Source organism: Schistocerca serialis, chromosome 1, assembly GCF_023864345.2.
Source record: "Schistocerca serialis cubense isolate TAMUIC-IGC-003099 chromosome 1, iqSchSeri2.2, whole genome shotgun sequence".
In the NCBI taxonomy this organism is placed as follows: domain Eukaryota; kingdom Metazoa; phylum Arthropoda; class Insecta; order Orthoptera; family Acrididae; genus Schistocerca; species Schistocerca serialis.
The window spans coordinates 846,797,632-846,823,139 of NC_064638.1; the positions used below are offsets into that span (position 1 = coordinate 846,797,632).

General features: G+C 45.3%; 1 protein-coding gene across 1 annotated transcript in view; it reads right to left on the reverse strand.

Annotated features, from left to right (window-relative positions):
• Positions 1 to 25,508, reverse strand: part of LOC126439847 (uncharacterized) — a 604,845-nt gene that overhangs the window by 185,941 nt on the left and 393,396 nt on the right. The window contains 10 exon segments of the mRNA XM_050090598.1: positions 1,536 to 1,862; positions 4,470 to 4,775; positions 8,507 to 8,824; positions 10,658 to 10,901; positions 11,906 to 12,303; positions 13,427 to 13,747; positions 16,000 to 16,317; positions 18,511 to 18,825; positions 20,586 to 20,796; positions 23,498 to 23,937. Coding sequence (XP_049946555.1) covers positions 1,536 to 1,862; positions 4,470 to 4,775; positions 8,507 to 8,824; positions 10,658 to 10,901; positions 11,906 to 12,303; positions 13,427 to 13,747; positions 16,000 to 16,317; positions 18,511 to 18,825; positions 20,586 to 20,796; positions 23,498 to 23,937 — 3,198 coding nt within the window.

The following is a 25,508-nucleotide window of genomic DNA, read 5'->3' on the forward strand; positions in this document are numbered from 1 at the left end:
CATATACGAGGATGCACATGCTCAAACTTCTAGAAAATTGCACACTTCCAAGTGGTATGTGACTCTGTTCTCTTCAGTAGGCTCTTCAATGAAACTGGATTCAGCATAGTGCTAAAATTATTAAACTGCCGTGAGTTAATTTAACTGAAAAAGAAACTAAAACTAATGTGGAAGTATTATTTCCTCTTTTTGCTTGTAAATACAAGGTCTTCTGTAAACGTTAAGTCCTCTAAAACTGGAAAAACTGTTCAGGATATCGAAACAAGGTTTACAGCGAGTGATAGCACATACGGGAATAAATATTTTACCGTGTAGTTCACACTGGAACATTTTTTTGTCTGCCGAACAATTGAAACAACTACATGCGTTTATTGAAATGGAGCGATGCACATACAATGTACAACGCTTGTTAATTTTTGCAGCCAATGATTTCGTAAAAGATAAATGTGAGATAAAATTATGTGGACACGCAGACACATTCACCATGCCGTCACAGAGGCATATCGATGAACTTTGCTGGAAACAGCAGTTTCACAAATACAGGTTAGTGTGCTTATTTTATTTATTTATATTTCTTTTTAGTTTCCGCGTCGAAGGCTCGGCCAAGTTATGACCTAAAAACTGGCCGAAAAGGAAGAAATATAAATAAATAAAACGAAAACAATATAGTAGCCATGGAACTGATAAATCCAGAAAAATTCTTTATCAGCTACGGTTACACACACAAAATTCTCCTAAAATAACTGAGAAGAACATGTGTATCAATGTATTTGAAAAACATTAATTATTTAAATACTTTACTAAATGAAAAACGTTACAAATGTTAACCATAATAAAATACTACCCCTCTCTCCATTACTTCCAATAGACAACCTTATTCTGATCTCTGAACGGTTTCTCAAATTTTAAAGGCTTGTACGTTACGTGGGAGACCCTGCATAGGACGTTTTCTGTATCCTCTTGCATTCAGTTTACTTCGATAAAGATTTTTCGGCATGAACACACTGGAGCTCTAGGCAAAATAATAACGTTTTTCCAACTACTTTTCCTTTTTTAAACAGAATATTCTATGAGTAAGTAAACTGGCATTTGATTCTCTCAGTTTACTGCGAGACATGGCGATTTTGGATAATTCTTACAGCAGACGTTCAAAATTGTAGTGTTAATGTGACTCGTAATATTTTACCTAATCGTAATAAAGTTACTAGCGCCAAATCCTTCTGTGGAAAGAGGATATCAGGAAACGTTTATTCATGTGTAAGAACTAGAGCTGTCGCGTGAGAATTGCATTTTCTCTTTAAAAAAAGTCATTCACTTCTGTTGCTGACGATTGTTTTAGTGGATGCGAGCGTAACGGCAGTGGATGGAAATAATTAGATGTAAGAGAGCATCCTGATGAGAATTTTGAGTCACCTAACATTTAGCAGTAGAATTTCATCCGGGAAGGAGGTACACAGGCCGTTTGGCAGACCAAGCGGCCAACCTTTGCATGCAACAAGCAGTTAGTAGATGTAAGAGAGAGATGTGCTTCCTACCTTGTGGAGCAGGACTGCATCCGGTGAAGGGGTCTCCGGTGAATCCAGGGACGCAGCTGCAGACGGGCGTGTGATTCACGACGCGGCACTCGGCATTCGAACCGCACGATCCCGGACACGGGTCAGCGCAACGCTGATTGATACACGCGAACCTACTTTGGCACTCGGGATTGATGGTACACTCGGGCCTACAAGAGGGCGGTGCGCCCACGTAACCGTCGAGACACGTGCAAGCGGGGCCGGCCCCTCGGACTTGGCATTGCGCGTTCGGACCGCACGGCGAAGGCAAGCAGGGGTTCTCCGGCACTGTCGGCTTGTCCTCTGGAACTGAAAACAGATCAGCAATTAATGATACAGCTCTACGGAGACGAGACGCATCTGCTGCAGTTTTGTCAGCAAATTTATTAGTCTGGCAGAAATTCAACGTATTTGTGAGACAGTGGTACTTTTGTCCCTTACTGCAGTTTGTGGGTGACACAGAGAGGAAGCAGGGTAAGTATCTGAATTGTGATGCTGCAGGAGAGTTTTAAAAATTAAGTGGACAGATACGTCACAAGTGGTAAGTTCCTACAGGTACAAGGAAATGAAAGGACGGACAGAATTACAGCAACCAGGAACACTTGACTTGATAGGAACAATAGAGGGAGTAAATTTGTAGTCAGATAACAAGTAGAAATTGAAAAACAGATTGTGGCGGTTCTTTCCTACATGGAGATGATAGGCTTAGCAAAGAGACTGAGGATGTTAACAAATTGAGACGTTGACGACTTACAAAGTGTCACCTCTGCCAGCCATTTGTCAGTGTATTATATATGATCTGTAATACTAGCCAAAGTAAAAAAAAAAAAAAAAACCTGATTCATATTTATTGCATTTTAAGACTGCTGAATTCTCTTGTCTCTTCAACGTCGAGAAAAATAGCTCAACTCGTCCACATTAGACACCGATCTGTTAAATTGTGGCGCTAATGCAAATCTTGAGCGACAGAGATCTCTGCAACTGTACTTCTTTACTTATTCAACTGTTTATTAACACATGTGGGCATTATAAAAAATAATGAACCACCTAAAACTTTCACCGCAAACACTGCGGAAATGGAAACTGTTATTGATGTACGGTTTAGACAGAATGGATTAGTTGTTAGGGGTTCGTGCTGTTAGCCAATCAACGGATTGTAATAATATTTAGAAAGTGTATTTTTTGTGCAAATACACACCTCCTTTAAAAGGAACAATGCTTATTGACATTAACTAAAAGCAGGGTAAATTAAAAGTCAGTGGCGTTTGTTGCAGGGTTCAAGCGCGAGTCGTTTACGAGATATAGTATTTTGAAAAGTTCCCACATGACGAAGACAACAAGAATTGTCAAATAACCAATAGTGCTTGTTTCGGCGGTTTATCTGGCCGAGATTGGTAAATATGGCTTCATGACTAAACAAGATACATGATACATCTGTAGAATCCGGTCTTAATGCCAGTGTATTGAAGTTAACACCATTCTCACAATCGTTTCCTTGCAGCTTTTGCTGGAGAGAGATGTGATAGGAATGGAACCTGCCGGCCGGAGTGGCCGTGCGGTTCTAGGCGCTGCAGTCTGGGACCGAGCGACCTCTACGGTCGCAGGTTCGAATCCTGCCTCGGGCATGGATGTGTGTGATGTCCTTACGTTAGTTAGCTTTGATTAGTTCTAAGTTCTAGGCGACTCATGACCTCAGAAGTTAAGTCGCATAGTGCTCAGAGCCATTTGAATTTGAATGGAACCTATGTCGATCGAGAATGCGTAGGACGCTTGCCTGACTCATGCCACTTCCTCGTGCAATTGCGCGGGATTTAACGTGCGGATCAGCCGCAACAGCAGCTAGAATATTAATTTCCTCCTCTTATGTCGTCACTTGTTTCCTTCTGTTACGTTGTCTAGGTGTTACACTTCCACTCTCACTAATTCGTTGAAGAGGTTGATAAATAATTGCCAAGATGTTTGACGTCTACTGGGATATATTGCCGCACACACCGTACAAGAACTAACTGCATTCTTTCTATACTCTCCGTACACTATGAGCATGTCGTTTTTTTCTGCATTGGTAAATGCCGTCGTCAAGTCAAGAATTACTGTTTGGACTGTAACACACTAAGTTACTAGCAAGTCGCAATGCACGCACTGAACACACAAGGACACTGTAAGCAAACATAACACCATCGTACCTAACAAAAAATGGTTCAAATGGCTCTAAGCACTATGGGACTCAACTTCTGAGGTCATCAGTCCCCTAGAACTTAGAACTACTTAAACCTAACTAACCTAAGGACATCACACACATCCATGCCCGAGGCAGGATTCGAACCTGCGACCGTAGCGGTCACGCGGTTCCAAATTGACGTGCTTAGAACCGCACGGCCACACCGGCCGGCCGTACCTAACAACTACGCAGCTTGAGTGCCATAGACAAGTGTCGCTGTGGATACGATATTTCGTAAACGACTTGCACTAGAATTCTGCAACAAATACCACTGACGTTTTAATTTATCCTGCTTTTCGTTGGTTAATGTCAACAGGCATAGTTCCATTTAAAGAAAGTGTTTGTCTGCACAAAAAATTCACTTCCTAAGTATTATTACAATCGGTTGATTGGCTAACAATAAGAGCCCCTGACTAGCAATCCATTCTACGAAAACCTCACATCAATAGCACCTTCCATTTCCGCAATATTTGTGGCGCAAGTTTTAGGTGATTCACCCCGTATTTAATAATTTCGTCTCGTAAATCCTAACTGCATATCGGAAGACCAGTAGACTTTTCGAAAATGTTTGTATCAACAATGAAATTCAAGAAAGCTGGCATTTCTGTGGCAGTCGAGTTTCTATTGGGACGGTGTCAGCTTCACCGAGGTTAGATACAACACAGCCTCAGAGTTGCGATGCGCACGCAGGTACTCACCTCGCTGCTGGAAGCATCTGGAGAAGGGATCACCGGTGAAGCCCGGTGCACAGGAGCAGATGGGGTTGTGGTTGACGACGTGGCAGCGCGCGTTGACGCCGCAGGTGCCCGGGCACGGGTCGACGCACTTGGTGGCGAGGCAGGCATGCGTGAGCGGGCACTCGGCGCTGACGACGCACTCGGGCCGGCAAGAGGGCGGCGCGCCCACCAGGCCCGGCTGGCACGAGCACACCGCGTGGCCGTCCACCACCCGGCACAGCCCGCCGGAGCCGCAGGGCGACGGCTGGCACGGATCTCGCGTAGCTTCTGCAAGCGCACCACGTCCGTTACCACCGCCTCCGACCGACACTGCGGCCGCAATAAATCTTACGATTGGATTGTTTGGGGGATGAGACCAAACAGCTAGGTCATTGGTCTCATTGGATTAGGGAAGGAAGTCGGCCGTGCCCTTTCAACGGAACCATCCCGGCATTTGCCTGGAGCAATTTAGGGAAATCACGGAAAACCTAAATCAGGATGGCCGGACGCGGGACTGAACCGTTGTCCTCCCGAATGCGAGTCCAGTGTGCTAACCACTGCGCCACCTCGCTCGGTAAATCTTACGATTAATGTTTACTTTGAGTAGGATCACACGTTTTAGAATAGAGTACGTCTGTCAATAAGGGAGGCCATCATCTTCGTCGACGACGAAGTCATTAGAGCCTCTTCTACAGAGGCTCGGAAATTAGAAGGATGATAAAGGAAATCAGCCACGACCTTCTCACAGGAACCGTTCTAGCATTCGCTGTAAGCGATTTAGGGAAACCACGGTAGTATATCTGGATGGCTGGACGAGAATTTGTGCAGCCATTCTTCAAAATCCGAGTTCATTGTGTTAACTGTTGCGTCACCTTGCCCAGTACCGCCTATAACGAAAACAATGTCGGAGAATAGAACTTTGCTATGTGTCTTGCGACGAGCTAAGTGTCGTTCGTTCAAAGGAAAAGGAGGTTTTTAGGGTTTAAACCTCAATCGGTAAAAACGAAACCCTCACAGTATCGTTTGCCTGTCCGTCCGTCTGTCTGTCTGTCTCTTTCTCCGGCTGTTACGAACCCTTTTCTCTCAGGAATCGGTATACGTATCAAGTTGAAAATATTTAAGCTTCTAAGTCAACGTAATCAAAAGATACGACTATTCATGTTACGTGTTTTGATACTCGCAAACTCTCTCACCAGAACCTACCGGGTACTCCTCATTACCTGGAATTACGAAATTTGGTAAGAAGCAAGGTGTCACAGCACAAGTAAGGAAAAAGTCCGAAAATGGTTAATTTGTAATTACGTCACTAGATAAGAAAATATTTTTTGTCACTTGCTATCCGATTGTCTGTCTCTCCATCTGTTATGACTCCCCTTTTCTCAGAAATTACAATAGCAAATGCGAAATTTCACCAAAACGTTTAAACTTAAAACTAAAAGATTCTCTATAATCTTGCAATTCCTGGGACTGATGTCTTTCCAGTGTCGATATCGATAACAGACAACATTTGACCAGATTCTCCATTCTCGGGATGATGAACTATCTATATACATAATTAAGTTTCCGTGGAAACGTCAGAGCGTGAGTTCTATTCACTACTTTAAAGACAGATCCAAAACTTGATGTGAACGTGTTAAAATAGGCGAGTATCATAAAAAAAATCTTAATGCGTCTTATTCTCTACAATAGGGTAACCATGAAGTGTAATGAATATGACGTTAGTGGCATAGCAAAAGGATGATAACAAACTGCGAGAGGGCAATCGACACCAGTATACCGGGTGTCCCTCCTAAGACTAGTCAGGCTCATTGTCTCTGACGTTTCGGCAGATTTTTGCTATTTTGTTTTTGCAGTCTATGGCTCGAATCAGCCCAAAAAAGCACTGGTCATCACGTCTTTCATGCGACGCCCATTGTCGACGGAAAGCAACGTTTTGTTTCCAGTTACAAACAATATCATTTTTAAAGTAGAATTTTACGGGCTTATTCGACAGAACAGTTTCAAACTAGTCTAGTGGGATATCTGTTTTTTTGAGTATAAGTTAACAGGGACAGTAAAACACGGAGAATAATAAGTAGTCCAATGGCGAAAGCACCATCTTGCCCCGCGCTGACTGCTGCCGCCATGTAGTAGCGCTGCTCAGTCGCTGCTGGAGTCTGGTTATTCGTCGTGTGTTACTGTCCCTATCAATACATATCGATGAAACAAATATCGTACTAGACTAATCTGAGACTGCTGGAAACAAACCGGTGCTTTCCGTCGACAATGACGTGATCACCAGTATTTGTCTGGGTTGACTCGAGGCATGGACTTCAAAAACAAATTTGCAAAAATCTGCTGAAATACCAAAGAAGATGCACCTGACGACTCTTAGGTGAGACACCCTGTACAAAGCGTAAGACGCCTAAAGCTTTCATCCGATATAGCTTTTGACTCAGTAAGAACATACGAACTCCATTTACACGTGGACAAAGAGTGAGCAGCGGCTCATATTGTAAGCCCCAAGCTGTTTTCGTGATGTATAAATCACCGAGGTACAGGAATTATGTTCCTTCATTTACAGCCAGAACAGCAAAACTAGATGAGACAAACTCAGTTATATAATTCCTTTGGAGACATGAAAAAAAAAAAAATTGGGTGATTAATTTATAGTAACTAATGTATGAATAGCTTCCAAAACTAGATGGTCTTTATTTTATGACCTAAGTGATCGAATAATTTTTTGAACTAAAATGTTTTGCACCTCAACCTCTACGGAGGAAAGCTCTTCTATGCCATAAGACTGCACGATGCGGCACAGGAATATTTTCACTTACTCCTAGGAACGTAAATTATTCTTCGTGTTTTCCTTTCACCATCATTAAAAATCGTCGAATTAGGTGTGTTGCCGGGTTATTTTGAGGTTGATTTACGAATTGGACATACACAGTTTCAGTTTAGAAGACAGCATTTTGCCTGTAAAGAGAACGTAAACGACATGTCCCGTTTGTAACGAAAGCCTTACGATACACGCTATGGCAACCTTTGTTTGGGCTGACTTCATCAGCCTTTAGAAACAGCAGAGAAATGAACGCTAACGGTATACATGTCACAAAACGATACCGACAGATACATGAAATGTATTCGCAGTTGCGAATACGGACAACCATCAGCTGTATAATGGAATGACGACAATGAAAATTTGTGCCGCACTGGGACTCGAACACAGATTTCTCACTTTACGGGTCTTAATCAGTTTGGTTGTCCGTGCACAACTCACTGCTAGATGCAAACTTCCAGACGCCGTCGTTCATGTGTCAGAACATGCACCCGTACGCGTTACGAAATTTACGTACAGGGCACGGACATTTTGACATGTTGTGAAGAAGTACGATGCAGTGTTCCTTCGGAAGTAACACAGGATCGTATTCCTTAAGACAACAGGCACTGCAGTATCGTATCGATGCCAACAAACTTCTAAGAGTTGTAGTGGGAACAAAACGAGTATAGGAACCCACGTCCGAAACTATTATACAACGGCTGTGGTACAGAGGGCTGCAGTTTTAGGGGGCAACACCCCTTCGGCAGCAAACGTGAGTTTGTAATTTGGCGGGTCGGAAGCATAACCTCGCTCTCAATGCGCCATACAGTACTCAGGAGGTTAGGTGGCGTCTAGATGTCCTCAAATCTCGCAACTACACTTTAGAGGCTTCTCGCCTTAGTCATGTCAGCGTAGAAACTCACATTTGAGGGTGAAGGGTGGGCTTTGCGGCGGCCGTGGCACCTATAACTGCGACGACCTTTTGTGTCGGTGTATGATGTTTGCGACCAAGCACAATCTGGTGCTCAAAGCCGCCTCTACAACTCCTTGAAATTCGTCGGCATCGTTTTGTGACATTTTGTACACAAAAGAAAACTCGTCCATCAGCAGAAAGGCTTGTTGGATCAAAAAATCGTAATCGTTAGTCAACACACTTATGGCTTTATGCTACAGTTTTTTTTACTCCGTTGTATTGGTAAAAACATGAGAATTCACGTACCGACAGCTTGTACAGTTCTGCAGAGAGTGAAGGGGTCGCCAGACGTTCCCTCCGGGCAGGAGCAGGTAGGGATGTGGTTGACGACGTCGCAGCGCGCGCCCTGGCCGCAGGTGCCGGCGCACGGGTCGACGCAGCGGAAGTTGGTGCAGGCGCGGTTGCGCGGGCAGTCGTTGTTGGTGGTGCACTCGGGCCGGCAGCCGGCGGCCGAGTAGGGGTCGCCCTGGTACTCGGGCGGGCAGCTGCAGCTGCCGTCGTCGCATCGCGCGCCGGGGCCGCAGGGCGACGGGTTGCACGGGTCTTCTGGCGGCGGCTTCTCCACTGCACACGCACAAAATGCCCTTAGCGCTGCTGACCGGATGTCCTTAGTACGGGTAAGAGAGGCAATGTGACGCGCACCAAGACTGATGTCTTGATTGTATCCTGTTCCAATACCAAAACTGTCTCCATGTTGCTATAGTTAATAGGATTATGTTGTTACTGGATGAAATAAATCTGACTTTGGTTGCCAAAAGACAACATAAAACTACTAATTTATTGTAATAATATTTATTCTATCAAACTGCCACATTAGCGAGACTACAGAATAGCTTAACATATATTCAGTTCTTTTACAATGACTCTTCATGTTGCAAGAGTATTACTCGAAAGAACAGGGTCCTGTTTCCTGATATTTCTGTTTTGTTTAATCAACAGTTTACAGGTTTAAGATTTATGTCTGAAAAAGAAGTGTAGGATTCCACTCTTATGTTATGTTATGTTAACTGGGGACCTAGAAACGACGGAGAGGCTCCGTCCCCGCCGCAGCCGTAGTGGTCCGCAACCCCACGACGACTACCGCAGGCCACTTCACCCCTCCGCCGCCCCACACCAAACCCGGGGATCTTGTGCGGTTCGACCCCCGGTGGACCCCCCAGGGAACGTCTCACACCAGACGAGTGTAACCCCAATGTTTGCGTGGTGGAGTAATGGTGGTGTACGCGTACGTGGAGCACTTGTTTGCGCAGCAATCGCCGACATAGTGTAGTTGAGACGGAATAAGGGGAACCAGCCCGCATTCGTCGAGGCAGATGGAAAACCGCCTAAAAACCATCCACAGACTGGCCGGCTCACCAGACCTCGACACAAATACGCCGGGCGGATTTGTGCCGGGGACCGGCGCTCCTTCCCTTAGAGCGCACGGCCATCCAGGCGGGCATATTCCACTCTTACTGAACAGATGGATACAATTCTCTACACAGTTACGACTTCGACTGCACTCTTTGTTGATTTTTCACTACAGCATACTGCCTTAATAGTAAAGTCACTAAAATTGCAGTATGCTTCTTTAGCGTTGTACAGTCACCTGAAAAATATAGCCATATCGCTTGAAGAGAAATGAAGATACGAGCATCAAGAACACTTTTCAGCGTCCAGCTCTCAGTGCGAAACATTAAACATCTTTCGAACAATTTCAGGCAAATATTTGCAAGCAAAATTACATCCAGTGGCACCAAAATCCACAAAAATTTCACAAGATTCGTGTTCACACGAATTACTCATTTTTCAGAAACGACTTAACACAGTACAATTCCTGTCGTTCCGATGTCGCAGATTAAAAGGAAAAGATGCGCGCTGACGTCTGATGTCATTCGTCAGAACACGGAAAGCAAACACGTAAATGGTTAGGGCATGTAACAATTACCAGCCAGAACTTCTCACATAGAAGGAGAACGAACATTATTTCGTGCTAAATATTTTACACAGCGTTAAAGCTGTGTTTTTTGCATTTGCCTCAGTCGTAATCAGTATCATCATTAGACTCAGATATGATTTGACTCACCTCAAAATCTTACGAGGTTATCATATCTAAGTTGAGCTACCCAAATTCTGCCTTCAGAGAGATCAAATGTGCCACGTGATTAAGATCTCTCCTCCGCTTATTCTTTGTACTCAAATTAAGCCCATTCTAATCCAACACGAACATACTGGGAAATTCTGAGAAGTCAACTGGAATGTAAATGTTCATTACTTCTCGGTTGACTCACAAAGACGCCATGCTTAATAATAAATATTATTCTTCGTCAAGTGTAGGGTACATTGCAACATCGTTTCTTAAATGATAAGCGAAATCTTCTACTTGCAAGCCGGAAACATTGCTGCCGTAGTACTTACCCACGAGCTGCGTGCACGTGACGAACGGGTCACCAGTCATACCGGCAGGGCAGGTGCAGGTAGGGATGTGGTTCTGCACGCGACACTCGGCGCCGAAGCCGCACGAGCCGGCGCAAGGATCGCGACACTTCTCAGCCACACAGGCCTTCGTTGGTGCACAGTCTGTGTTGACTACACACTCCGGTCGGCACGAGGGCGGCACTCCGATGTAGCCAGGTCGGCAGGAACACGAAGGACGGTCTCCCTGTAGGCAAACGGAATGCTGTCTTACCTGTTTGGCAATATGCCAAAGCAAAAGCGGCAATAAAAGCTACGTTTTCTACTTTATCCTGAAAGATGTTCACAATTTGAATGTGGAAAGTCCTTTAGATTGGTCCTGCTATGGCTGCTTATATGGAAATACAAAATATTTCAAACTCTACCATTACGTGGATTTAAACAGGTTATTGCCTACCACGTTATCTTTCTGTTCCATAAATTGTGATGTAGTCACCAAGACCAACGGAACAGACAGTAAGTTGGAATGCGTAGAGAGACAATTACGTTCTGGTTGGTTGGTTTTTGGGGAAGGAGACCAGACAGCGTGGTCATCGGTCTCATCGGATTGGGGAAGGATGGGGAAGGAAGTCGGCCGTGCCCTTTCAGAGGAACCATCCCGGCATTTGCCTGGAGTGATTTAGGGAAATCACGGAAAACCTAAATCAGGATGGCCGGACGCGGGATTGAACCGTCGTCCTCCCGAATGCGAGTCCAGTGTCTTACCACTGCGCCACCTCGCTCGGTAATTACGTTCTCCCTAGCAATTGACAGACATGTAAATCTCACATGCGTTGACAGGATCAAAGAGAACCTGTTTCAACAGACAACTGAGTATTTGATCCAAAAGCTACATCAGATATTTGGGAAAAGCTGTCTTACACACTCACTTCTCCGATCCGCTGTTGTTCATTGCCTTCTTATTCTCCCAGAACTTGCTGCGAATGCTTCAAACATCCTAAGGCTTTGGAGCTAGATGAACTGCAGGAAATGTGGAGGTGTATGTAAAACGTGAATATGTCTACCGCATGTGTGTCTTAGTAATCAGATGAAGCAACAATAATTCAAATTAGTCAGATAAGTTAACTTGTGTGGCCAGGATATTATTCAACGTTATCCGACGTGACGTCGGGAAAGTCGCCAACAGCACAATAGCAAAGACGTTTCCACATTCTAAAAGCGTGAGCAGCATTGACAGCACACAGTGCTTACCTGTGGCTGGCAGTCTGCGTTGGGCCCGCACGGTGAAGGCCTGCAGGGGTCGACGGGAGTGGCCGGCTGCACCGGCTCGGCCGGCTGGCGGTAGCAGCGCGCGAACGGGTCGCCTGTGTAGCCGGGCGGGCAGGAGCAGATGGGGTTGTGGTTGATGACTTGGCAGCGCGCCTCGAGGCCGCACGTGCCCGGGCAGGGGTCCGCGCACTTGAAGCGGTGGCAGGCGCGCGTCTGCTGGCACTCGGCGTTGACGACGCACTCGGGCCGGCAGTTGGGCGGCGCGCCGCTGTAGCCCTGCTGGCACGAGCACACCGCCTGGCCGCCGACCGCGCGGCACTGGCTGTTGGGACCGCACGGCGACGGCTGACAAGGTTCTCGAACTGTCTGCGGCGTCGTCACTGCCAAACACAACTCCAGCTACTCAGCCTCTGAGTCGGAGCACATTCCCAGTCAGTGATACTGACACAACAGCTTACATCTGCACCACTAACAAAATGTTCCCTTACATTGCAAGTTGACTTCAGAGACCATGTGTTGCTTACCGAAATATATTTGTTATGATGTTCTCTACCTCCTGTATAAATTTGAATGAATAGTTTTGGAATATCCGGTGTATCTTCACGATTGGCGTTAGAATGTTTAATTATTCTAGATTGACTTAATTGTACCTCTTAACGCACTCTTTAAAAAAAAAAAAGGCTCTGAGCACTATGGGACTTAACATCTGCGGTCATCAGTCCCCTAGGACTTAGAACTACTTAAACCTAACTAACCTAAGGACATCACACACATCCGTGCCCGAGGCAGGATTCGAACCTGCGACCGTAGCGGTCGCGCGGTTCCAGGCTGAAGCGCCTAGAACCGCTCGGCCACACCGGCCGGTGCTCTCTTTCATTTCTTATCTATTTTGCTCTCTTCTCCTCAGCATATGCATTTCTGCAACTTGTTTTTGCCAGATGTTGGAGACAGAGAAAAGCTGATATAGTATTAACTCTTTGCATCCCTTATCGCCGTAATAAACTATGCTGATGTTTTTGTTTACTTGAAACCATTTCATTCTCGATATGCCATGTGAATCGTAGTAGACTTTGCATGCAGGTGCATCGAGCGAGGTGGCGCAGTGGTAACGCTTTGGACTCATATTCAGGAGAGCCATGCAGATTTAGCTGTGCTGTGATTTCCCTAAATTATGTGACTGCTTGGATGGATGCCTGAAAGGGCACAGTCAGTTTACTTCCCCACTCTTCTCGAACTTGAGCTTGTGCACTGTCTACAATAGTCTCTTTGACAACGAGACGTAAAAGCCCTAATCTGCCTTTATCTTGCGCAGGTATCCTCAGCTCAGCAGCTGCGTGATAAGTGACCGCAGACAGAAAATATAAACGCTTGCTTTATAAGTTGCGTTTTCTCAGCTATCCTCTCTCTCTCTCTCTTTGTTCAAAATAATATCTGTAGAGAGCCTATTAGCAGCTCTACAAGATGACCGCCGAATTTGTGAAACAGTGCGTCGTTTTTGCTTACCTGCCGGCGGCGTCCGTGTGCAGGTGGCGAAGGGGTCGCCCTCGTAGCCGGGCAGGCAGGTGCAGGTGGGGATGTGGTTGATGACGGAGCACTGCGCGTTGAGGCCGCACACGCCCGGGCAGGGGTCCTCGCAGCGGTTCCTCTGGCAGGCGCGGTCCGTGGGGCAGTCGGAGCTGAGCACGCACTCGGGCCGGCACGCCTCGTACGGGTTGCCCTGGTAGTCGGGCAGGCAGGCGCACGAGCCCGCGCCGTTGCGCTGGCTGCACACCGCGTTCGTGCCGCACGGCGACGGCTCGCACGGGTTGCGCGACTCCTCGGCGGCTGCAATGCACACTCATCGTCATGTCTGCAGTCACTGACACTCGACAGATTCAACTGCGTAACAGCAACTCTTTACGTGTCATACTCAGTACTTTCCCCAGTCCTTAAAACATAAGTATTCCATAATTTGGGACCTTCCATTTTCTGGAATTGATACTTGAGTCTAATTAAACGGAGACTGAATGGAAGAGCTTACATTTCAATCACATTTTTACCAACTTCGACAGTATTCCACAGGGAAGACTGGGGTTAGACCAGATACACAGGTCAAACAGGGCACCTACAGACCTGTGGTTACCATTGCACTGATAACATTCGAAACTACTAACAGCCGATATTTCGGGGAATCGCACATAATCGTTATTAGCGGACGCCTGTTCCTTTTCTTCCCAAACTTTTTAAACGTTTTTTGTGTGTTGGAACTTGTAAGAGCAGAGTTTTGAAAAAAAACAGTACCTGATAAGAAACAGATAAGTAATAATTTCGATTAAGCAAATTTTCCAGTGTATTTCAATGTTTTTATGATAGCCATAATGTGAATGCTAACTTTCTAATGCTATATTTTGTTCAATTTTCCACTACAGGGCAAAACGAGGTACATCAAGTGGAGTTCACCGCACCAAACAGAAAGCAAAACACCACAAGGGGAGTCTCAAAGGCCGAGACATTTTAAGGACTTCCTTCAAACCAATACGCTACAAGACAAGGTTTCCCAAGTCTCTACAACCGAAAAATTTCCAAAATCATAAGATGAATTGGTAACTGTTTCTGGAACTTCAGATATGACACTGGGGAGATCGGCTGCGATTGCTGCAACGTTTGGTATGTCAGCGTCGTTCTCTGTCACCAAAGATTTTAATGCGACCTCCAAAGGTTGACTTGGTAAAGAGTGCAAAGAAAATCACTGATAGGAAAAAGGTCAATACAGTAATACTGACCTCTCCCCATAATAAAAATTGTTTGCAACGCACGGAGAAGAAGAAACGAAAAACTCATCGACAAGGGCCGAGTCATAAGGAAGTAGAAGCAGAAAACGACAGTTGGGAAGACTCGATCAGCTAAAAAAAAAAAAAAAAAAAAAAAAATGAAAATGAAAATATAGAAGATCCTTTGACTTCCTTGGGCGAAGGAGTCCCATATTGAGCATTCATATTTTGTAATAGGTTATATTTCGACTCATTATCGAACGAGTCATGGATCGAGTGTCTAGCTTGTCGTGGCTGGACTCATGAGCAACGTTCCACTATTGAGAAAGAAGACAAGCACTTCATTTGCGATTTCTGTTCTTAATAAGTTTGTTTCTGTTTTTTATTACGACCAGTTATTGAGAAATTTTCCTATATTAGTGTAATATTGCGAAAATTCCTACTTAAAATAGATTTATGGAAACTGTATTTTTAAAGATTTCTATACGTTTTCATATATGGTGGGTGCAGCTACTCACAGAGGTCCAGTGTGGGCTGTAATTATCGTACAGCAGCGCAGCTTGGTATACATTGTAATGCGTTGATGCGGAACCGATTAACACTGGAAAAATTAGCATAATATTGATTTTATTATTAGCCGCCGCTTTCTTAATACGTCCAATATGAGCACCGGAGACGCTGAAGATGCTGTAGAGCGCTACACTGGCATCTGGTGGCCAGAACTGGAACTAGTTTTTTTCCAGAGTAAATCGGTTCCACGTTAACGCGTTAGTACATATACCAAGTTTCGCTGGTATAAAATAATTACAGCCTACACTGGATGTGCGTGGGTAGCTACAATTCAACGATAACCACCTTGCATTTTACAGTAGAATAAAACTTTTTTCCATTCATGTAAATGGGTAACCCATTTTATTCCCAGGGATGGAGCAAAAGAGGGTATTTTGTAACTAATAAGGCTATAATTTTAATGTTGAGATGGTTTATTTTAAGCTGAAACCGGACTAGTATCATTTTCTTGAATATACAAGAGATGTGAATAACCTGTATGCGAAATTACTGATCACTAGAAATAATCTACACGAATTAAAAGCTAATATACACTGTTTTGCCCCACTTTATTCTAAAGAAGTGAATAGCAGCTCGTAGCAAAACAAGTAGCTCGTAAACGGTTTGTTTGCGTGTCCATGTTTACTGGACTGCTTTTGATTCTGCTACGGCACACAAGTAATCGTAGATTCACAAGTGTCGGTCTGTGGTGTTGTGCAGCAAATTATAATAATACTATCGTTTAGGTAGTGGGAGCTCACTGAGATATCAACTCACGTATGTGTGGCGTGCACTGCACGAAGGGATCGCCGGTGTAGCCAGGGGCGCATATGCAGGTGACAGCGTGGCTGATGATCTGGCACTGCGCGTTGACGCCGCAGGAGCCGGGGCAAGGGTCGCGGCACTTGCCGTTGACGCACGCCAGGTTTGACGGGCAGTCGGGGCTGATGACGCACTCGGGCCGGCAGTTGGGCGGAGAGCCGACGTAGCCTTCCAGGCACGAGCACGACGGCACGCCTCCCGCCGGCTGGCACTGCGCGTTCGGACCGCACGGCGACGGCTCGCAAGGGCTCACCGGCTCATCCTTCGTCGGCGCTGCGGGCGAAGCAACAGTCACATATGGTGTTCATGATCTTCTCCTTTACTTTTCAAGGAGAATTTTACCGGCGGGTCAGAAGCTGTGAAAATATTTGTTTTGCAGGAAATAAAAGTTCCACAGATACCCTTTTTTTAATTTCATTTATCTTTCGTCTTTGCTACTAGTTTTGGAGCCTTAGCTGCAATTAAAAAAAGAATTTCTTCCATGAGTCGAGCCGTTAGGCTGGGCCCCGGCATCACCACTGGTCAGAGCCAAACTAAAATTGTATTCACTTTAAAATTTCCAGGCTCACAGGCCGTGATTGTTGCATAAAACTTTTCACCTCCGACTGCGAGGGACCTCTACAGAGGTAAAGCGGTAGTTCGCCACTTTACCTCTGAAGATGTCTCCCATAGTTGTAGGTGAAACGTTAGGGGAAAATTTTATGCAAAGACCACGGCCTATAAGCCCGAAAGTTTTAAGTGAAATCAGCACCAGCCATGAAAGCCTACATTGTGTGATAAAACTATACTCCTATTCCTGACGGTAGGAATGGTTGCTTGAAAATGGGGCTACGATTCCGAAATTTGCAGCAAGGACAAAAGATAAATAAATTAAAACCAGACTAGCTACAGAACTTTTTTTCCCTAAAACCGTGAATGCTTGCCAGAGAAATCCTCGCTACACTACATTGGAAAAGGGCTGGAGCTCACAAACCAGTTCCCAAAAAAGAGAAATGGTACTACAGAGAAGACGCTCATTGAAGTGGCTGCTGGGTGGAACTGAATCGACAAAAATGGAATGTCGTCGATTGATACTGACTCCCTTCTGGTCATTGCCAACGCTACGTAGAAGACTACATTGTGTTCACTGGGTCTGCATCAACGAAAAAAAGTGACATGCAGAATTAACGTTACATGTAACTTAGTTTGAAGTAATCGTGTCTCCTGACATGTTTGTCGGTTTAAAGACTAATATTTCTGCTAGCTACTGTTAACAGCAACCGTAAAGTATTCAAAACTCATCAAAAAATTTATATTCCTATCGACTAAACGACTCCCGTTAGCTGTCTACCGAGAGACATCTTAGACTGCCCGAATGGTAATTTTGACGCGAAATGTCTTACTAACGGTCACTCTAAGCTCACTGTTCTGATTCATATATTGGCTTACTACACTGCTCTATAAAACGGTAATCAACTGAATGATTTACTAACCAAAACTGCAGATGAGTTCCGTACTTGCTGCCTAAACTGGGCAAAAGGCGCGCACTACCTGTGATGGGGCTACTTGCTACTTGCAAGGAACTTGATCTCATATTTTTTGAAGAAAAAACGCGCAAGCAACATATCGGCCCCGGCAATCGATACTGGGGCCATAATTCTGCCAGTAAGCAGTTATGACCTTCCGAAAATACAGATTTTAAACTTTCACGCGCACCGTTTGTTTTTCACTCACTCTTCCCCTTTGCAGTCGCTTACGTCCGAGAGCGAAGTAGAAGGGTAGTTGGTAAGACATTTGTGAAACACAAGTGCAGCGGATCTGACGATGATAACCAAATGTTGCTTCAACTTTTACTTAAGGCGTCATTAGATAGTAGTGGAAACGCATAAAGAACACATCCTATTCCTGATCGTTGATGTCGGCTTTTGAAATTGGACCTCTGCTCCTCCTTCAAATTGGCATCAAAGAACAGTTTCCAGTCCTCTCACCAAAGAAATCTCCCTGATAGTACTGGGAACACAATCTATAAAACAAAATCATCATATTAGTGGCATCAATAAAGTCTCCAACGTGTTCAAGATCTGAAAACCACACGAAAAATTGTTTCATCCGTCAGATTCGACTTTAGCAGATGTATTTCGTACCTCACGCGCCTGATAGCAGTAACGGATTGTCAGCAAAGGAGCTATGAAAACAGGTAGCACTGCTGCCTTGCAGCTTCTAACAACGTATACAACGAAACAGATCTGATGATGGTCATTAAAGACCGAAACCGGTAATCTGTTAACAAGAGTTTGTGACCATAGACGGAAATTAAAGGAAACTTATTGTATACAAAAACTTCAAAACTGGAGTCGTACCGACGGGTGCCTTTTAAATTTGAATTCCGTGCTGTTCAAGATGTGTGAAAAGAGGAAGAGCAAAGCTTGACGCAGTGAGGAAGTCCTGAAATGTTATTACAGCCTGGTGCTGGATTTAATCACTCACGTGGTAGGTCCTGGCAGCTTCGGAACGGATCGCCAGTCTGGCCAGGTCGGCAGGAGCAGATGGGGCTGTGGTTGATGACCTCGCAGCGCGCTCCCAGGCCGCAGGAACCTAGGCAGGGGTCGGTGCACTTCTTGTTGACGCAGGCGCGCGTCTGCGGACACTCGGCGCTGACGACGCATTCGGGCCTGCAGGAAGGCGGCGCGCCCACGTAGCCAGACAGGCAGGAGCACACGGCGTGACCGTCCGACGCGCGGCACTGGCTGTTGGGCCCGCAAGGCGACGGCCTGCACTGGTCAATAGGAGACGGCGGTTTCTCTGCAACAAAAAGGCACCTCTAACTTCAACACGTACGCAGCTTGCTGCAGGTAGGACGAACCGATACTCAAACGAGTATCTTTTAGTTCGGTGAGGACAGTCGACCCCTTGAATAGTCTGGTCCATCTAGCGGCGTCGATAAGATGGGATGGTAGCACTTAAGAATAACTACCTCTCTAGCAAGGAGGGAGTTTGCGTTGCGCCACCGACGTCTTGGTTTCAAGTAACACTTGTTGATGGTCGAAGAGACATAAATCGAGATGGCTGCAACAACTAGCGTGGATACGACGTGAATTTTTATTAATCATTCGCCGAAGAGAACACTTCAGCATCACATTTAACTAACGATTTCTACTAACAACCAGCTTCTATAGCTTCTATTCATACATTTCATTATCATCTGTATTCGGAAGGATTGTAAACGCCTCCTCTTCCCCGCCTCCATACCATCTCTCTCTCTCTCTCTCTCTCTCTCTCTCACACACACACACACACACACACACACACACACACACACACACACACACACACACAAGAACAGCCAACAACGACTAAGTAACGCTGTTCCATGGCGGATGGCGGCAGCATAGACACAACGTGGAGTGTGACGTCACAAAAGACGGCCCAAGCGCCAGTCTTTCTCAGTCGCTGTTGGAGCACTGGTTAGTCTTCGTGTTTAACTGTCCCTGCTAAAAATAAATCGTCAAAGCGAATACTGCTGTAGACTAGTTTGGGATTGCTCTGTCGGATAGAGAAGCAAATTTCCACTATAAAAAACTTCTTTTCCAACAAGAAAGCGAACGAAATTTTACGTTTACACTGAGCTACGCATGAAATACCTGTTGAGCAGTATTTATTTAGGCTGGGTCCATGTACACATAGGATAAATATCGAAAATTTCGCAAAAAAACAAGGACAGTATGCACCTCACGTCTCTTACTATACAGGGTGGTCAGAAACAGCCTGAAAAGCTTGTAGGGGTTTTGCAGGGGAGGTTGAACTAAGAAATAATTGTCAGAAAGAAAATTCGACATGTTGCGCCGTTTCCTACTTATTTGGCATTGAAGTTAGCCAATCAGGTCATTGCGCGCTCAATTCGAGCACTTGAACGCGCTAAAAAGCGGTAACGCTTAGGCATCTGTGCCCCTGTGTGTTACCAATTTTTCAAATCCTCATTACCAGTTCAAGTGTATCGTTTTCGGAAATGATAAAATTTAAGTTAGGCGAGCGAAAGCTACGTTGTTCGGTTTGAGGAAACCAAACGAAGAACACGTTCGGCGAGACAGTTTCTTGAAGACTGCTGAAATTTGCGCGTGCAATGACCTGAGTGGCTAACTTCGATCCTAAATACCACGGAAACGGCGCAACGTATCGAATTTTTTTCTAAGCAGTCATTTGACAGCACAATCCTCTTACAACATCCTTGGAAGCTTTTCAGACTGTTTCTGATCGCCCTGTACATAGTGTTGTCTTTCTTGGCGTATATAAATTGTCGCTTTTCTCGGTTTATCTTGTCGCCCATTGCACTTTCTCACCCCGTTTCGATGAAAAATTGACTTTTCGGCTTTACTTGAGTGCAATTCTTGTTCCGAAAAATCATCTTCTTGGTTTTGTGTAAAACATCTATCGAATATTCATATCTCTATGAACGTCAATATGATTTCTTGTAATATGTTCGTAGAGTTCTTTGGGGTAAGAATGACGGAACAGAGTATAACGGCTGAAAGCCAGTAGTAGACCAGGATGGTCGGGGTACTCACCTGTGAGGGCGATTCTGCAGTTGGTGAAGGGGTCGCCGGTGTAGCCGTCGAGGCAGGCGCAGACGGGGATGTGGTTGACGACGTCACAGCGCGCGTTCTGGCCACAGGTGCCGACGCACGGGTCGCGGCACTTGCTGCGCAGGCACGCCTTGTCGCGCGGGCACTCGCCGTTCGTCACGCACTCCGGCCGGCACTCCTCGTACGGGTTGCCCTGCATCAGGTGCTCCTCAGTAAACACCCTCCTCACTCACATATATTAACCCAATATAAATAACTGCTTGTTTAAGTAGGTAAACAAAAGGAGAAAATAAAGAACAACCGCCTTCAGTCACAATAGTGATTCTGTTTCAATGCTCGATCCATTTCGGAACCTGGTGGAACATCTCCAGGTGTTTTTACAGTCTAAATCTATTATTTTTCCTGATTTAGGTTAATTGTGGTCTGTTTCCATTGGTGGATGCATGGTTTTTGAAGCACAATATGAGTAAACATGTTAACGTACATTTAAACACTTCTCGTTCTACAACACTTTTTTATACACAGGTCAAATTAAAATAAGAAAACATTAACAGAAATTCGAAATTATAATTTTTACTAAGTAGTCAATTTTTTTAAAAAAGTAATGCATATTCAACAGTTTGATAACGATTCTTTTACGTTATGCACAAGATGCGCTAATTATGAATATCATCAAACGCTCATCAAAACGAGGTGTTTTTACTTTTATTGTTAATGTTAATAATGTCCTTTGAATGAAATTTACTTTAACAACTTAATGGTCCATGGTCCATACTTGTGTCTTGCCCCCCCTCCCCGCGCACCCTCTCCCCAATTCTACTCCCGCCATCCGTGAAATAAATATTTGTGCAATACGAATTGGCTTTTGTAATATGTTGTGCACGATCAGAAGCTGCCACAAAGAGTTTCAGGTTGGTGTAGTAGACGTTCTTATAACATATAACTCCTGGCTGAGTGTTTATTATTGAAAGTTTTTCGCTGATCACAATTTATGACTATTCAGGTAAAATTAAAATATCGGATTTCTGTAAATGTTTTGTCCATTTATTTATCTACTTAAATATGTGCACATTGTTACTTTAGTTTTATTTGCAGATCTGAATATGATTACTGAATGACCGAGGCTAGTTATCGTTTATGACCTATGCAACTGAGACTATGAGATAAAATTTATTGATATATACCGTTCCGGTATCTCTCCCGATGAAATTTAGTCCTTCATCAATATCACATTAATCTAATCGTCTGAGGAAGAATGTTGTCTACTCCATCCGTCTGCAGCTTGTGCGAATTAGGTTCAATTCGTTCCCACGTATTGACTTAATGTATTTAGGAGTTGAGGAACCAGCTACGTACTCGCCTAAACGGCTCTGAGGAACCTCGTGAAATCGACATGCAAGTTGGAAAGTGTCTTCGCCAGCAGTCGTTGATCAAGCACCTAGTTTCTATGTGTGTCTAGAAACGACGTCATGCCCCACCTGGCTTTTTACTTGTTTATCTCACAATCGCGATTTCAGTGCGTGCTGTTCACAGTGTGTAGCTTAACACCAAGTGCGTCGGCATTCAGGATGTTTGAAAGACTTCGCATCAAAGGTCTAGGAGTGATAGATGAGGTCATGGGTAACAATTTTTGTTAGAGACAAAATTTTCTATGACACTCCCGGCGGCGATTGACATTGGTTATGCCACTGAGAGGCGACAGGGAGCAGGAATTCTGCGACGTGCGAATGCTATATGTGTTGCCTATAAACCAGTCATCTGCTCCACGTGAAAGGCTCAGTCAATCGAAGCTCCTGATTCGCTTCTAAATTATCGTTTTCCGCTTAAAGACACTTATTCTTAAGGCTTTATTGTTGAAAATCACTTTGTCAATTTACTAGGGATGTGGTATGCAGCAGATCTGGTCAGTAGGCCCTGCTAGATAGGTGAAGTCTTGTCCTCCTCAGGCCGGCGAATACTACAGGACGCATAGAGTTGTCGCGATCCGTCAGCGAACATTTTGTTTGTAACAAAAGTAGTTCCCCAAGACGTGATCTATCACCCCTAGACGTTTAATGCAAAGGCTTTGAAACATCCTTTTCTTTACTATTAGGAGGAGATCGTCCTAGTGTGCACACATATCCGTATGTTTCACTTCATCTATGTAAGGGTAAACAATAAAGAATATACATTCATACGCCTCGTGTTAATTTATACACTGAAAATGGCGCACATGCCGAAATCACCAGTCCAGGCGCCAACTGTTGCCGCTCTGAAATACTGTGATATTGTGGATCCAAGTAAACTGAAACTGTTCGTCCTATTCAATATCTAACAGACTGTTTGAATAACACTTTTATAATTGCGAGTACACTTCCCGAATTTGCCGCCAGATCATATTGTGTATAACCTCAAAATATTTCGTTGACACAACTGTTCAACACTTTCAGGTGGTGGTAAATGCTGTTCTTACTGCTAAAAGACGCGACTGCTGATAATCACATGCCGGGGCCGAAATTTATCGGGCGAGGAGCAGGCAATACGCGTGCGCTGGAAGAAGCTCTCAGTTTACTTGGAGCTGCATTCCTCCAACTGCGAGCATCTTCCCGCTCACGCGTGTTGCCTTCTCCTCGCCTGATAAATTTCGACGCCGCCTCGCGATTACCTTTAGTCGCGTCTTCTAGTCGTGTGAACAACATCTACCACCGCCTGATGATGTCAGTTGTATAGACGAAATATTGTGGGATTTGCGCAATATAATCCAGCGGCGAACCCGAGAACTGTGTTTGCAACAGGTCCGTCGGGAAAGCCTGATAAGTCACACTTAAATAGTTAATTTTAGGGCTCGGTTTTGGCTGCGCACCCTTCCATCAAACAGTGGTGAGTGACCAACCGAGGGTGGATCTCGAACGTACCTGGTAGTCGGGCAGGCAGGTACACTCTCCTTGGCCGCTGCAGATGGCGTTAGGACCGCAAGGCGACGGACTGCACGGGTCGGTGACGGTGGCCTCGGTGCTGGGCGTGACCGGGATGGGGTCGCACCGCGAGAAGGGGTCACCGGTGAGTCCCGGCCCGCAAGTGCAGACGGGCACGTGGTTCTGGACCCTGCACTCGGCGCCGTGGCCGCACGAGCCGGGGCACGGGTCCTGGCAGCGCAGGCGCACGCACGCCAGCTGGCTGGGGCACTCGGAGCTGAGCACGCACTCGGGCCGGCAGTTGGGCGGCGAGCCGCGGTAGTCCGGCAGGCACGAACACGCGGGCACCCCGCCCACCATCTGGCACTGGGCGTTCGGCCCGCACGGCGATGGCGTGCACGACGGCGGCCGCGGCGTCACCGGCTCGTCCACCACTGGCGCTGCGAACACCACAAGCGGACCTCTCTCATCTAGATCTACAGGCGCTGTCCAGATAATGTCCGTGTTGAGCGTAAATGAGTGTGATGACTGCTTGCGTAGTTTCAGGGAGTCTGTACGTTGCTGATGGCGGTGAGAGAATCGGGACGGTGAGACCCGGTACCGTCAGAAAGCCTGTTCCTCTTGAATACGGTATGTGACCAAGTTTGCGAGAACGCACAACGTAACGCTGCTTCAAAGTCACCGTCGGCTCTGATAAAGGACAGGCATCTTGAGCAAGAAAACCAGATAATGTGTTGACGATGAATGCAGTTTTACGAAAATTGTGAAAGAATCTCTGGGTGGATATCCCTCGTCCACGACTGCCTTCAGTAGCAGGAGGAGCAGCGCGTGAAGGAGAACCGTCGCTTTAAGATTACAGAACAGAGTACCCATTGCTTGGAAATATCCGGCTGCAGGTTCTGTTAAAGCACCGTTCAGAAAAAAATGGTACAGTTTACTATGTTCTGGTGTTCTGATCCGCTCAGCCACATAACTGCTCTGTGCACGTCAAAGTTGCAACAGGCGTTCCAATGGGAACCGTTTGTCGCTGCATTCTACACTTCTGTCGTTATTCCCACCGATTACATCTACCGTACATCTGAAGAAGTTACTGTCCGGAACATTTAAGCAAAACTGGATAGGTTGTCACACTACAGTTCCAATCCCAGTAAGCAGACTGGTATGGTACTAGAATCCGAAAGTTGATACCAAGGTAATGAGAAATATCTTAGCTATTGCTGGATCCGTTCCAGTGATGCTTTCCAGATGATTATGTTTCCATTCTGTTTACGGCTGTAGCAAAACGTACTTTCTGTATAACCGTGGTATTAACTCGCAGGACACGATTAATTGTATTAAGACAATACAGCATCTCATTCATAGTGGGACGCAAAAATTTCATCATCGACTGTGGAACATTCAGTAAGACATAGATCCGTTGCCAGAATTCCCCTTCGCCAAATGAACTGTCGCGTAAGCCATCTGGACACCAAGAAAGCTTCTAAGATAGAAACAAGTAACTCAAATGTACAAATAGCTATTTGAAAGCCTACTTAAAATCTGGAAGTACTATGCATCTTTTTGGAATATCTATGAAAGATCCCTACAAATGTTCCGAGTAAGATATCTGTAAGCACTACATATGATTATAAATTTAAAAAAAGGATAAGTCGACGAGCAGGTGTTAACCGGCCACCGTGTCATTCTCCACGAGGTGGCGTCATATGGATGCGGTATGAAGGGGCATGAAACGAGCACACCGTTCTCCCAGCCATTGTCAATTTTCCATATCTTTCTGTTCCTACTTCTCATTCAAGGATTCCCTCAGTTGGTCTCACAAGGCCTCGTGCATCCCATTTCTTGGCAGTATTAGAAACTGAACCCAGTCCCTCATCTTGGCAGCCAGACGCAGCGATCGCTCATCCATGGAGGTTGACACATGAGTTTCCGTAAACAAAGAAAACGGTATTCAGCTCATTTGCGACTATTTTGTCCAAGTCATTTGTGTTAGTCTCCCATATTCTCCTTCAAA